The sequence below is a fragment of the Etheostoma cragini genome, chromosome 1, assembly GCF_013103735.1.
Source record: "Etheostoma cragini isolate CJK2018 chromosome 1, CSU_Ecrag_1.0, whole genome shotgun sequence".
Taxonomy (NCBI): Eukaryota; Metazoa; Chordata; class Actinopteri; order Perciformes; family Percidae; genus Etheostoma; species Etheostoma cragini.
The window spans coordinates 27,453,396-27,469,036 of record NC_048407.1 but is presented as its reverse complement, the minus strand read 5'-3'; the positions used below and the strand labels follow the sequence as shown (position 1 = coordinate 27,469,036).

The 15,641-nt window shown below is 38.7% G+C and overlaps 1 protein-coding gene across 1 annotated transcript; it reads left to right on the top strand.

Annotated features, from left to right (window-relative positions):
- Positions 1 to 641: 641 nt before the first annotated feature.
- On the top strand, positions 642 to 15,445 carry mmp2 (matrix metallopeptidase 2). Its single transcript, XM_034866926.1, has 13 exons — positions 642 to 982; positions 1,169 to 1,395; positions 2,816 to 2,964; positions 3,819 to 3,947; positions 4,769 to 4,942; positions 5,653 to 5,826; positions 6,983 to 7,156; positions 7,355 to 7,510; positions 7,669 to 7,795; positions 11,577 to 11,713; positions 12,321 to 12,480; positions 12,805 to 12,914; positions 14,340 to 15,445. The coding sequence occupies exons 1-13, from the start codon at positions 827 to 829 to the stop codon at positions 14,441 to 14,443; spliced, it is 1,977 nt and encodes a 658-aa protein (XP_034722817.1). The 5' UTR covers positions 642 to 826; the 3' UTR covers positions 14,444 to 15,445.
- Positions 15,446 to 15,641: the final 196 nt, after the last annotated feature.

Genomic DNA, 15,641 nt, shown 5'->3' with positions numbered 1-15,641 from the left:
AGATTAAAAACCCAGGTCATGTGGTTATCTGGCTCACTGACCCTTTTCAAAACATCAAGGTGAGATTTCATAACCCACCACTAGATGTCGTCATACCTCTTTAAATCATGTTTGGCATGTGTACAGCAGGGCGTCTCTTCTGACAAAATAAACTACCTGTCCTATTTAAGGATTTGAACAGGACACCTTTGCACAAGACAACACTTTTTGCAACTATGCCTAATTAATAATGAAAAATAATATGAAGTAAATCACTGTGCAACATGCCCTTTCATAAAAAAAGCACATGAAGTAGGCTACACATCCAAAATAAGCAGAAAGATTGGACATCACTGCAGTCGTGATTCCAGGTGGGACATATACAACACTTGTAATGCAACCACTGGGAGGTTATTGACTGAGTTGGACGTTTTAACTGTATAAATATAATAAAACACTGAATTCAGAATCATAGCTACTACTGTAGGCAACAGTGATGTAGGCCTATGATGATTGCAGCTGATCAGAATTCAGAATGATAACGGAAAGAAAGACTACACATTTTTGCCACATTTAGTCTACATTTAGGCTATCATTCATGTGTTTGATTGGGGCTCCCTCGCTCCTATTTCCCAACGTGGAGACTGCGCAGAAAGCTGTCCGGGGAGAAAAAAAAAGTGCATGTGCAAGCAGAACTGAGAAAGTTCATAGAGTCGAGGTGCAGGATGTCCCGTTAAAGGGAAAAGAAAATCCCGCAAAGGAGCAGAAGCAACACAAGCTCCCGGGGTAAAGCAGTGCAACCCAGAGCGAAAGAAATTCACTACACCTTTAGTTTTAAAGTGAGAAAATGGGCTTTCCGACGATATTTAGTTGTCGCCGGATTGTTCTCAAGGTGTTTTTGGTTCAGTTCATCGCCTTTCAAAATACATATGCTGCTCCTTCGCCTATAATCAGATTTCCTGGAGACGATACTACTCCCAAAACAGACAAAGAGGTTGCTTTGGTAAGTTTATTGGTTGTTTTTCCTAAAACTATTTTCAAAGTGGGTCAGCCAGCTGTGAAGCGACTTTGTTTATTCCTGAACTCAACTATTGGGAAATAGTTGTTGTTTATTAAATTATTTATTGCAACATTTTTTTTATAGAAATACTGAAGTTAAACCATTTGTATGTCTGTTTTTCTCCTTAAGCACTATCTGAATAAGTTTTATGGATGCCCAAAAGACAGATGTAACCTAATGGTGCTAAAGGACACCCTGAAGAAAATGCAAAAGTTCTTCTCTCTGCAAGAAACTGGAGAGATTGATGCCAAAACTGTGGATATCATGAAAAAGCCCCGCTGTGGCGTCCCAGATGTGGCCAACTACAATTTCTTCCACAGGAAACCCATGTGGCAGAAGAAAGACATAACTTACAGGTCAGGGAATTAACTTTTATTACACATTTACTCAACAAGCATTGGATTATCCTGCACTTTTAAGTAGAGATGTACCGATACTGATACCATATCGGTATCACCTCAAACTGCCTAAAACGCTGGTATCGGTATCGGGAAGTACTGGAGCTTATGCACCGATCTGATACCACTTAATAAAGCCCTACAGAAAATCTACGTTAAAGTAGTTTATTTATGTCCTTTTTCTGTTATAACTGACTGTCAAACTTAATGATAAAAGAAAGTTCTGTGGTATTCATTGTTTGTTAATGTTTCACAAATAGTTTAACCTGAGCCAGACAGACAACAAACATATAAATAATATCACATCCATACAGGGATAGTAGTATACAGCTGTTAAAACATAATAAAATATATGAAGCACTGGAATCAGTATCGGCCGATATGCAAATTCAGACATCAGAATTGGTATCGGGAAGCAAAAAATGTTATCGGGCCATATCTACTTTTAAGTGCAATTGTATACTGCAAGGGGTACATTATAATGAGAGTGGGTCCAAATTCATTCCGACTCTGAATTAATAATCCTCAAATTATGACATCATGGAAGTTTTAAGCAGTATGGCCCATATGTGAGGTCATAACGTGGACCCAATACTAAAGGGATTTTAGATACATTGCATGTATCACATCAGGACATCATGATGTTTACCAATGACAAAAATGAAAAATAGTCTAACTCGACCCCACCCAACTGCTGCCCATAAATCTGTAACCTTAATTATAGTGTAATACATGGCATATGTCTGAGTCACTATTGTTGGATTATCATTTCCAAGCAGTGCACAAAAGTATAAAAACAAAGCTTGAGCCCGTTTGCTTTGAAAGATGGGCCCCAGCCTGCCCCCCCCCCCCACACACACACACGCACACACCCTCCCCTCAACCTCCAATCCACCCTACCCCCATCTACACAGTTGCTTGAATCTTGTGTCTTGCTTACACCAGCATTCCTACGCAGTATGTGTCAAGTCTTTTGTTTTTGTTCTGTTTGAGGTTTAGAACAATGTGGAATCGGTTTTGTGTGGCCTGATCATTCCAGCCCGTCTGCCTGTGTGTTTGTAAGGAAGACTGGAAGCCAAAGACAACAGCAACTTAAAGATCTTAGACTGTTTTGAGTAAAAGGACTGTGTAGACAGCCATATAACAGGGTTTGTGGCTGAAAGATGTTTTTAGGAACCATTTGCACCAGATGATTCATAGACTGTTATTGCCGCTGTTTAGCTACTTTTCCATGACCTGAAGTTTAGAAAATAGCTCTTATATTTCTGCACGCTTTTCCAAACATGACAACTAAAGACAGCATCACTATCCTGATTACACACCTTTTGTCAGTTTGTCTTGTTTTAGAATGAAAACTGACTCTCTGTTGACTCTGTAGAATCCTTGGATACAGTCCTGACCTGGATGAGGAAGTCATAAATGACGCGTTCTTCAGAGCCTTCAAAGTATGGAGTGACGTCTCCCCACTCACGTTTACTCGTCTCATGGACGGAGAGGCCGACATCATGATTAATTTTGGCCGAAATGGTATGCCATGGTATATAGACAATATACAGTATAAATACTGTGTATGCGAAATACTGCACATAAGAGACAACTGTTGCTGCTGTCAGTTGAACGATGGTCAGGTTGTCTATATGTTTTTTGGGCAATACAGGTAGTATCTATGACCAGGGAAAACTCTGTTGTTTCAGAACCCTGACACCACTCAGTGGATTTGTATCATGTGTGTCTACAACTCAAATTCCATCAAAATAATTGGGTTTTTTATTGTAAAAATGTCGTTGTGTGACTTCAAAAAAGCCTCTGACTATACCTCTCATTTGTCATCTTTGTCGGAGTTTTGATCAATTACAGGCACATGGGAAACAGTAGTGAATGCTTACATACTTGCCCTAATGGGGTACATAAAGTATTGCAAGTTAAAGTTAAAAAATGGAAGCATTCTTAATAACTACAGTAAGTTAAGACTATGTGAATTTGCCTTACACTTCCAAAAGATTAAATACAGCCATGTTAGGTCATAACCAAAGTTAGAAAACAGTTGAACAGAGATTCACTGCCTATGTTGTTATGTTGTTATGAAAGTGACTCTGCACCACACCAACCTATATTTTAAGAACACGTCTTCCCACAGGTCATTCCCGGCATTCCAATTTTCATTTACGCACAGTGTCATGATATCATTCTGTCTAGCCATAGCTAACCATGTCAGGAAATATTCTGATAATTACAGTGGAACAAAAACCAAAAGTCAGTCGCTTCAGAAGATGTGAAACTAAGGAATACTTTGATGTTTTAAAACACACATATGTCACAATATGTCAGAAACACTGCTGATATTTGTTTGAAGTGTATAATAATGAACGATGTCATGACAGAGCACGGAGATGGTTACCCCTTTGATGGCAAAGATGGCCTCTTGGCTCATGCCTTCGCTCCAGGGCCGGGAATTGGGGGAGACTCCCACTTTGATGATGATGAGCAATGGACACTGGGAGATGGCCAAGGTAATGAGGAAACATTGTTCACAAAACAACACAAGTGTATTGCAAAATTTCCACTGCAAATGTTTGTGATTTGTGTAATAATGGAATATAATTTGATCAATTTGTTTAAAAATGCACTCAATGTCAAATATGTGGATTTTGCATATCCATGTCCAGTCTTTTATTCAAAACAAAGTATAGGTACCCCATTGGTGAGATGACAGTGCAGACCTACACACAAAAATTACATTAATAGTTAATTTGCTTTCAACTACTTTGTTTTGGTTTTCTTAACTTTGTCTGAACTTTCTGGCACTGGAAATGACAAACCTCAGCCATCTGGAAGCTGAAAAGAAAAAAAATGATCTTTGTTGCAGTAATTTTTATTTTCACGCCTTGACCCAGATAGTTTCATGTATATCCTATTATTAAGAATTGTCTTGTCTGAAGTTATTCGTGGAGAAGTAATCTATAAACCTATTTCCACTATCTCATCGCACAGAGAAGCCTCACAACTCTTAGAATGAACTATCTTTTTATTATATCAGTGCCTTTGCAAGTTGTGTCCCATTTACACAATCATGTGTACCAAACGTATGAGCTGCATTTTAAATGGTATCCCATACTCCAGGTACTGTAGCCACTTGTTTCTATTTATTTCAAAACTATTCATTTATATTAAATTATATTAATTTACATGGCTGTCATATTCATGAGGGTTATCATGCTTTCATTACATTGTTTTGGGAAAAGACATATGACAGTAACATAATGTTTATCAAGTTTGAAGTAAAAAAAGTAATAGTTACAAAGTGTTAACATGATCCTTAATCTTTTAACAGTGGTAAAGGTAAAATATGGCAATGCTGATGGGGAGTTCTGTAAATTCCCCTTCCTGTTCATGGGCACTGAGTACAACAGCTGCACAGCTCAGGGCCGTGATGATGGCTTCCTGTGGTGCTCAACCACATACAATTTTGCTGAAGATGGCAAATATGGATTTTGCCCCCATGAATGTAAGTTTGTCCTGTGATTCTCTTTTCTTTTTTGACGCAACAATGTGGCATTGCGATGTTTCCTAACACATTTTGCCATAGTCTCTATATACATTCGTAGTTTTGTGGACTCAACAGCATTGGTTTCTTGCCCTACTTGATCGAAGCAGTGTATTACTGGCAAAGTAACATTTTCGCTATATTCAAAGCTGTTCCGCTGATGTTGGACAGAAAGAAAGTAGGTTGAACAGTATGCCAGAAAAGGGTTGTTTTTGATTTGTGTGGATTATGGAATATTTCTTTTCCAAGTCAGCGCCCCACTTTAGAACACTGGGCTTTGTTAAACATTTTGTTTATTCATGTGATATTGCTGTCCATGATACTAACATGATCACACAGCAAGTGCCAGAGTACACATGTACTAAGTTGTTTTGTATGAAAACAAGAGTGAGGCCTGTTTGTACTGTAGCCATCTGTTCTGTTTAGCTTTCGTAATGTATTGATGTGAAATAACTTCCATTCCACCTTTTTCCTTTATTCAGATTTCAGAGCACCTTTGTCTTACATCACTTGGAGCTCTAAGGGAGCCTACAAGTTGCCTACAATAATCATGTTCGAATGGGGGTTTATTCTTTGTAATCATTGAATATAAAAAAAAAAAACGCTGTATGATAATATTAGTTTATCTGTAAGACCTCTTTGTATTTAGCCTATTCATGTCTGTTTCACAGTACTATTCACCATCGCTGGAAACGCAGATGGCGCTGCATGTAAATTCCCTTTCACCTTTCTGGGAGAGAAGTATGACGCATGCACCACTCAAGGCAGGGATGATGGGTACCGCTGGTGTGCCACCACTGAGAACTATGACCAGGACAAAAAATTTGGGTTCTGCCCTGAAACTGGTAGGTGTGGCATTAACAATGTTTTCTAGTTTTTACTAGATGGCTGTTACCGTGTGGGATATAGCTTTATGGAACATGCTAATTAAGAAGCTTTTATTCAACTATTTCCAATCTTTCTTTATTGTAAAACATGTCTTTTAGATTATTTCTTTTTTTTCATTTTTGGTTTACTTTAAAGTACTTTCAACTAAATTTTCTGCATCGGCTAAAATTTTAAAAGTGCCTTTCCCCATTAGTTAACTTGCTAGCTAGTTAACTCACCACATGGCACGTTTCACATTAAGTATTTGACAAATGAATGGATTTATTTGGCAAGATAATGTATTATGTCTGCTTATGACATGATAAAAGGTTTGTTTCTATCTTTATATGACATGATAAATACAACCTGAGCCCCTATCTTTTCATTTCATTGCCCTAACTTCCTATTAAATCCCCTAAATTCTTGTCAATTCCTACGGAAGATTTCAACTTTAATTATTTGCGGAATTTTGCAACATTAGTCTTGTTTAAGGGTTATGTCCTTGCTTGGATGTATAAAGTGCATTTTACTGGCTGCGCTAATTTTGATGTGCAGTGTTCGGTGCCCTGTCGTTGTCTACAGGAATGCTGCAACTGGGGTTTTTGGTCTTGCTCGTGGTCTGTTTAATGGCTGTGAAAGTATTTTAATGTGCAGTGGCAGGGCTTATTTTCCATTTTGTCAGTAGTACTGATTTTATGGTTGAGGTAGTGTAGCAGGGAGGGAGATAGACAGAGAGAGGTACCACCACTGGAGTTTCATCTGGTTCTTATTGCATGAGAAAGTAGCTTTGTTGTAAAGCCTTGTGCACGGTTGTGCTAAAGTAAAATGTATTTATTTATTTTAAAAAGAGCACTAAAATAGTCTTGCCAGATTGAAAATAATCTCTCTTTGAAAGAAAATCAATTTGGGCGGTTGCTTTTTGGTTTTGTGCCCAGCGGATTAGTTATTGATGTCATGTGTGTTGTGCCAGTGCTTTCATGCTGTCTATTAATATTATCTGCGCTCACTTCACAATACAATACAAACTGTTTTGTAGAAACATTTGGCATATGAATACCTTAAGGTAAAAACAATACAAAAATTAAGGTCAATACGCATTTCACTTTTACAATACACTTTTGTTGTCCCCCGCAGCCATGTCCACGGTGGGCGGAAACGCAGAGGGAAGCCCCTGTGTCTTCCCCTTCACCTTTTTGGGTGACACCTACGACTCCTGTACCTCATCTGGACGCAGCGATGGTAAAATGTGGTGCGCTTCCACCAAGAGTTATGATGACGACCGCAAATGGGGATTCTGTCCAGACCAAGGTATGAATAGTATATGGTGTTGTTCATGTGTCCCACCATCATACTCCATTAAGTACAACCACTGATGGCGTGTAGCCAAAACTTGAAAGACATAATCATATTATCCAATTCCTAATATCCACTGTACAGTATCAGTATTTTATGAAGGGGTATTCAAAGTGTACAGTAAAGTTTCTTTAATGTGCTGCATGTTTCTAGGCTACAGTTTGTTCCTGGTGGCAGCCCATGAGTTTGGTCATGCCCTTGGCTTGGAGCACTCTCAGGACCCCGGAGCATTGATGGCCCCTATTTACACTTACACCAAAGACTTCAGACTCCCTGATGATGACATTAAAGGCATCCAAGAGCTCTACGGTGAGATGAAATGTCATGTGTGGCTAGTGGAGAGAGATCAAACCTAATACTAGAACAAAAAAGTAAATTTTTCTAATTAAAAGCCAGGAAAGATTAATGTATTGTGAGTGTGTAATCACCCCTCAAAGATGAAATATTTGGGTAAATTTCTTACTCAGGAGTGCCAACAGACAAGCCGTTGCCTCCAACCCAGGGTCCAGTCACTCCAATGGACATCTGTAAAGAGCCAATTGTCTTTGATGCTGTAGCACAGATCAGAGGAGAGACCTTCTTCTTCAAGGACAGGTAATCAAATGAAAGAAGAAGTCCTAGTGTTGTTTTGACCTGAACCAGACCTTCGGCAAGTGTGTGCCATATTAGGACCAAACAAGGTAAGAGCACTGACAATGAATTCCATCTAAAATCAAAATGACAACATTGTTTGTATGCTAGTTGCAATGTTTCTTTAGCTATCTGAGTCATAAATGCAATATGCAGTCCACGTTTTAAACTTAAAAGCACTGCCAAAATCTGGTTGAAATTACTGTCTGTGATCTACAGGAAGACTGACAAACAAAACACAATAGCCTACTTCTGGTTTTAATGATTTGTGCAAGTGAAATTAAGGCAATTTACACAAGTCACATTTTCCCTCAAACCATGAGCAGTTTAGCATGAGGTTTCTTGTAAATATTGTTTCTCTCATTGCAATCTTGCACCACTTTAAAATTGTATTTTAGATTCTTGATTCATGATGTGACATTCAGTAAGAGAGAAGAAAAAGAACTCTTCCTCTTCTCATAGAGTGACAACCAAAATAGTCATCAGTCATAAACACTGTCTGCAATCCTCTCTCGCCACCGGCGCCAGTGAATGCAAAGTCTTGTAAGCTTACTGTGTCTACTGGCCGACCTGGTTGAGAAAAGGAGTTTCATAAAGTGCTGTGGTTTCATCAGCAAGTCTTTGTGAGTCAGCGTATAGTCCTGCAGGGAGGTGAACATTTCAATCCCAACTGCTGAAGTTTGTTGCAGACAAAATTCTCCTCAGAGTTACTTAGACCAAAAGCAATAATGTGGTAGAAAAGGAACTTATAGAAAACACAAATAGTTTCCTTGTTAGTTATAATTTGTCAGCGCTTCTAGTTGTGCTGTAACATTGACTCCGTGCAATGCATGGCCATAAATATTTCCAAAGCAAACAGGCCAGCATAACTCTGTACCAAAGAGTGTAGTCTTTCAGGTAGCCTGGTTTAACTGTCTGAGAACCTTGAGTTAGAAACTGGGAGAAACTATCCTGCTCAGAAATCTAGCTTTAATGCAGAATGACTTTTTACCTTGCCTTGGCTCTGTTCCAAACATATGCAGTGCTCGTCAGAGCAGCACAGACAAACGTTGGCCTGTTTTTGAGAAGTCAAGCTGGGATGAAGTTTAATTTTCTGTTTCTCATCAGACACTTCAGATAATGCTTTAGTAGTCTAAAGATGCAGACTGATGAGCTATAAATTCAACAGAGGAGTGCACCAAGCAATCATCTGACTATATAATCCCATACAATTCAGTGACATGGTATTGCAGTCCCGTGATTGTCAATTGTAACACACATATGCGAAAATACCATTTAGGTGTTTGTAGGGTATTGGAAGCTATGCTATTCATTGTATTCCATATATATTATTTGAGTCAGGGGACTACACCAGTCTTTGGGTATTTGAAACTGGGACAACTTCAACAGATGTATAAACTATTATAATCCAGAGCAACAATTTTCAGCCAGTGAGAAAAGGCTTGTAATTTTGGTAAGCATTGGTCTGCCATGTACAGCAGCTAAAACATATCAACAATTACAAAAGGTGCATACAGAAAGGTTGCATTTGTTTAAATTAGTTTACTTTTTTAAGATCTGCTTGACATGCCTTGTGTAACCAAGCAAGTGGTTGTGTGATATGTTCAAGCAATTCTTGATTTGATATTTTAATTTTGAAGTTGTGACGTAAAAAATGTTCCCAAGTTCCAAAAGACTGAGGATTGATGTGAATGGGAGAAATTAAGGACAGAGTTATCTCAAGGCACGGAAGTGAACAAACGATACTGTATTTCTTTCTGAAGTCTGAGATTAGATGAAATGTTTCAGAACGGGCCTGTAGTTCTGACCTTCACAGAGACTTAATAAGTTGCCTGAAGGCCAAGTCCGGTTTGTAAGCTGTAGAGTTCTGGGACAAGCCAAATTGTATAGCTTCAGAGAAAAATCATGTCCCTCTGGGCTTCAGGGCTAATGCTTACTTGACTCACCTACTGTAAAAGTAGGATACCTCCTTTTGTCCTGGTTCAGCATATTTATGATGTAAAACGTAAACTGTAAAACTTAGCATAAAGCTGTCAGTCTAAAGTCTCAAGGAGAAGGCAATTATAAAGTATGTCTCATAGAAGCATTGGTCCAATCTACTGACTAGGTCTGTTGCAAACCATGTGTTTGTAGCCTAGAATGTAGCCAACAGACGTTATTTAGGATTACTTTAAATTGTAACCCTAAAGATTGCAGTCGTGGTTAATTTGGTGGCACCAGTTGTTAGTTTGGTAACAGCAAGTGTACAGAAAACACTTGATGAGCAGCCACAGAAATACAAGAGAAGAGCAACTGGTGTTTCTGTTTACAGCCAAACTGAAGTTGTTTTAATAAAGGATCCAGTCCAAAACAATTAACACTACAGTCAGATTTGACGCTTTACATGCTGCGAGCAGTTTTCCACACAAAAGCAGGTCACAGTAAAGTTAGTCTCGAATTTCTTCTCTAAGTCTCTATATTTATTCTGGGATAGGGAAAAAAAACTCTGCCTTAGTTTGTGTTTCTTTAAACCAATTACAACCTCACAACGTCCTGGGTGGAGCTAAGACCCGGATGCAGCAATGGTTTCCTTGCAAAATAGATAAAAAGATAGCAGAAGAGAAAGGACATCCTGCTTCATCCCAACACTCTACATCCGGTTAGCCAGACTACATTAAAGTTGTCTACTGCTGTTCATTTAACAGTGTCCCATTACTTAAATTATTAAAAATCATCCCCTGACAAAGAAATGCAGATAAAGAATGTGACAATCACGCTCTGTACTAATCCCTGTGACAAACACATTTCCTGTCACTGCTTTACAATAAAAGACTCCAATGTTTTGCCAGTTATCCAGCTTTAATGTGAAGCAGCGGCATAAGTAGAAATATTCTGCTTACATTAGCAGTAAATTATTACAGCTCTGACTGTAAAAACAGTTAACAATGAAGCTGTTACCAATTAAATAAAATTGCACACATGCCTTTTCCTGTGAATCCCTCGTGCCAGGTTGGCAATATGGATCCAGCGCTGGGAAGGCTGCCGCTACCAATACAAATTGACACATATTACTGAATGTAAACATATTTAATGGCTATTTCATAATAAATGTTGACCATGAATTTTAAAATAAACAGGCTTTGATTACTTCAAAACTGCAGTAAAAACCCATCTGTTTAAAGCTGCTTTTAGGCTGTGAACAACTTAGCTGTTTCCATTTGTTTCTATCCTTTTTCTATGCTGTTTTACTGCAGCTTTTTCATATTCATCTCTAGTTGTTAAGGATGTTTTTATACTGATTTTGCAATTCTTTTTCTTTATTTTCACCTTGTAAAGTGCCTTTGAGTACCTATAAAAGCGCTATATAAAATAAATGTTGTGATGTTAGTGAAGTGTTTTTCTCATCTCCATTTTATCATTAATGCAACCCATTTTTGCAATTGGCAGATCGTTTTCTTTTTAAAAAATAGGTCAGTGGAAAAGAGTTTGGTAAGCTGCCATGGTTGTGCAGCTGTGTATTGGAAATCCGGGCAAGATAGGTCTTGTTCCGCTGGCGTCTGCAGCCTTAGTCCTAACAAGAACCAGATGCTCATGAATCAGGCCATTGTGGCTGGCTCGGCCAGTAAAGCGCACTCTTACACACCACACACACACACACACACTTCCCCCACCTCCTCAACACCCTCTTCAGCCCTTCTTTCACTCTCATTCCATCCCCAGCTCATCTACCTAACAACCGCTCACCCATTCATTATCTTTCTGCCAGGTTCCTGTTTAGGTCAGTAAACTTCAGAAGCAAGCCCAACGGCCCTATGCTGGTGGCCACTTACTGGCCAGACCTGCCTGCCAAGATAGATGCTGCCTATGAAAACCCAGTGGAGGAAAAAACAGTGTTCTTCTCAGGTATGCAGGAGAAAACAAGAAACTGGAGAAACGACTGATTTAGACCTTTCTAGATATTGATGTCATGGTATATGAACTGTTCCGCCTGTTTATGTCCTTTCTGTACCTCTATGATGTTCAGAGAAACGGACAGTACCACAAGTATTGAATAGGTTTCTTCACTCTTTCACCATTTGAATTCCCTCATGGGCGTTCCTGTGAACTGCAACATTAAGAGAAGCAGGAATGTTGGCTGAGCCCTCTTGTGTGCGGTGGGACACTTGAGATGTTCAACCATAGTTATTAGTGGTTTATGATACATTCTTTGCATTTTACTGATAGGACAACCTTCCTGAATACTGATGAAAGTTAAATAATATATTTATCGTCTTTGATGAAATAAACAGCAGAGTTGGTATGGCAATGGGGGAGACTTACTGGATGGTTAACCGATTATCTCATACTGATGATATAATATACCCTATGTGCTCAATAGATTTGTAGGAAAATGGGATAGTAAAATAATCAGAAGGTTTTGTGTAAAAATAATTAACTTGCATCAATAAAACATTTCTTTAGTGTTTTTTTTAGCCTTTTTAAATTTTTGTTTACTCATTAACTCTTTCAGGCAACGAGATGTGGGTCTACAAAGCCGATGAGCTGGAGAGAGGCTATCCCAAGAGGATTTCAAGTCTTGAACTCCCCACCGACCTGCAGCAAATTGACGCTGTCTTCAACTTTAGGAAGAACAGGAAGACTTACCTGTTTGCTGGGGACAAATTCTGGAGGTGAGGAGAAGCAAAGCAAATGCAACCATTTGAGAGCCTAAAACCTTTGTCTGACACACCCCAGCTTGTGCTGTTGGTGTTATCACCTCGTGTTGCAATGCTGAGTCTACGTCTGGATCTAGTTAGCGTTTAGTGTGACCTAAACTGCACTGTAAACCACAACTCCTTTGCTAGCCCTTGCACAACATGGGAACTAAGTGTTTTATGGATTAGTTGTGTGTGTGTGTGTGTGTGTGTGTGTGTGTTTGTTTGTTTGTGTGAGGGAATTGTGATGCACTAATTAAAGGATTATACTGAATGAACGCACTTTTATTATGTGTACAGATACGATGAAGATAAGAAGAAAATGGATCTTGGCTTTCCCAAACTTATTGCTGACTCTTGGAATGGAATCCCCGATGGCATGGACGCTGCCTTCAGTCTTAATGGCATTGGTAAAAATAAAAATCTTTCTTTGAAACCTAGTTCGCTTTTTAGGAGGCTCAGAAGGATTTGAAAAAGGAACACTTTACAAGAAGCTGGCAGCACCAGTTAATTCAATGCATTACCTAAACCTGTTGAAGGATTTCACAAAATAACATCAACCTCATGGTGGTGCTATGGAAAAAGTCAGTGGCTGATCAAAGCCATTAGTCTTAATCCTCAATGAATGTGTATACAACATTTCCTTGAAATCAATCCAATAGTTAGAAATAGTGCAATATTTCAGTCTGGACCAAATGGTAGGCTGATCGATAGACAAAACAACTATAACCATGTCGATAGCATGGCTAAAAATGTTACCACATAAGTGTGTGACAATATGAATACTACAAACATGAACTGGTATTTAACAACATGAAATAAATGCTACACTAATGTATCAATCTCTTTTGAAAGGGGTATGAAATAAACCTGCAATGACCACTGTATAAGTTCTAAATCAAAGATTAGAGACTACAATAGCAAAAGGCATTCTCTGTCTACTACTTTGTGTGAGTCTTTAAGAAGACCTTAGGGATAAAAGGATTTTGTGGTGGTTGTGGTGCTTTGATTATAGCTGGATTAGAGCTGGTGCTGTGTGCTACTTTACAGTGTTCAGGCTGGCATTCCTCCTGGTTGGATCCAGTCAGCTCTATCAGTGAGTCTGGCACATTGTCTCTGTCAATAAAACCCCTCATATACAAAAACCCAGCAAGCAATGACGTGATCTAGCCAGACATGAACTGTTTCAAGGAAGTGACTGAAAATGAGGAAGTAAAATGAGCCAAAGGGAGTAATGTTGAAGTTAGGGAGTCATCTATGGCCTAATGTTGATAGAAAACAGAGGGAGCACAGTTGCTTTATGTCTGTCATGCTTTAATTTGCTGTGAGTAAATGCCTCATGATGGTTAATGTTAGCTTTAAGACATTGCAACTAATGATCAAGAAATATATGGATGTGAAATTCTGTCATGACACCACCAGTAAACTTCCTCTGAGACTGTCCGTGTCAACCATCTACCCTTGAGGTAAGAGGTGGTTTGCAGTTTTTTTTTGCCTATGGCAAGCAACCAGGGATTTTTCCATTTCTGCTCTCCTAACATACACACAGTATTGTAAGCATGGCATAGCCCCTTCCCCACACAGTGGACACACATATTTATATAAAGCAAGTCTGTGCACCTTTACAGAGGTGCCTCTGTATGCTTACCGATTAGCATGATTTAGTGAGTGAGACTAAACATTAGCTTCAGTACAGCTGGATTCATCGTTTCGAATGAAACTGATTATACTTTTAGACTAAATGCTTTCAACAAAACTTGGTTATTTCATTGTACCATTGCATGGTTATTGACAAGTATGTTAAACAAAGTGTGCTTTGTGCTTGCATTTAACAGATTACAGTTACTTCTTCAAAGACAACCACTATTTCAAACTGGAAGACAGCAGCTTGAAGATTGTCAAATTGGGTGAAATCACAAAGGACTGGCTCGGTTGTTGAGCATTTCCAAAACGTCTCGCAACTGGCTAATTTCTGTAATGATATCTGGCCTCATGAGGACAGTGCGATAGTATCAAGCACAACTTGAGGCCACCGCAGTGCACACTGTTGTAAGTTTTATCCCAGCAACTCTGCACGCTTCTGTGGGAGGCATGTCCCTTCCAGCCTGTATAACCAGCTCCAGCTTTGTCCACAGGCACCTCGGGACCTTCTACAATGGCTAAACATAGGCAACTGGATATTTGCTCTCTGTGTGATGTTGACATTTTTTTGTTATGCTGATGCGGCTTTATTTTAATGTACCCCCAATTTCATTTTTTATAGTTTTTTGTTATTTTTTTTTTTAAACTCAGACATCGGGTATGTCAACACTGCAATGAACGCAGTGCTATACTGTGCTGTGAGATATTGCCGTTTTATGCAAATGTAATTCTTAAAGTTAATAATCAAGTGCATTTTTATGAATGTATCAACTTTAATTCATGTTGTCATTATTGTGCAATACATTTGACAAATAAATTTGCACAAAGTGTTTGACCGAAAAATGGTGCTTTAGAGATTGCTTTTTGCCTATAGTCCTACATACAGTATATACATTTCATATTCTGTGTAACTAGGTCTGACTACTTAGTAACCTCTGGATGTTAGAAAGTAGCATTCACAGGCACACTTTATTCTTCATTTTCGTCAGCACTTTGTATAGTACTATGTAAGGGAACTGCTCAGTGTGGAGACCAAATTAATGTCATGGGATTTCCCTGTTGCATTTCCCTTCATTAATGGTACAGGAAGATTAAAGGCACAGGTTGCCTCTAGAGGCTGTATTGCTTTGCTGCATGATGGAATCATGACAAGAGTACCACAGTAGTATTGTTTAATAATCTTTTTTTTTATATTCTCTTTTCTCTCTTGTGTTTTAACAATACAGTTATTGTGTTTTGTGTTGTTTCAATGCTTGTGCACTTTGTTACTGTCATCAATAAAGATGGTCAATATAATGTGGATCAGTGAAAAACAGAGGGACACCTGCATTTACTGGACATAAAGAATTCACATAGGTGATTGATGCAATTATTGGGACTCTACCATATAAGCTTCTGAATTCAGAAAACAATTATTAAATAACAGTTATGTGGGAGGTTTGGACATCATTCACTTGAGCAGAACTTGCTACAACACAATCTCAAATAGCCCTTTA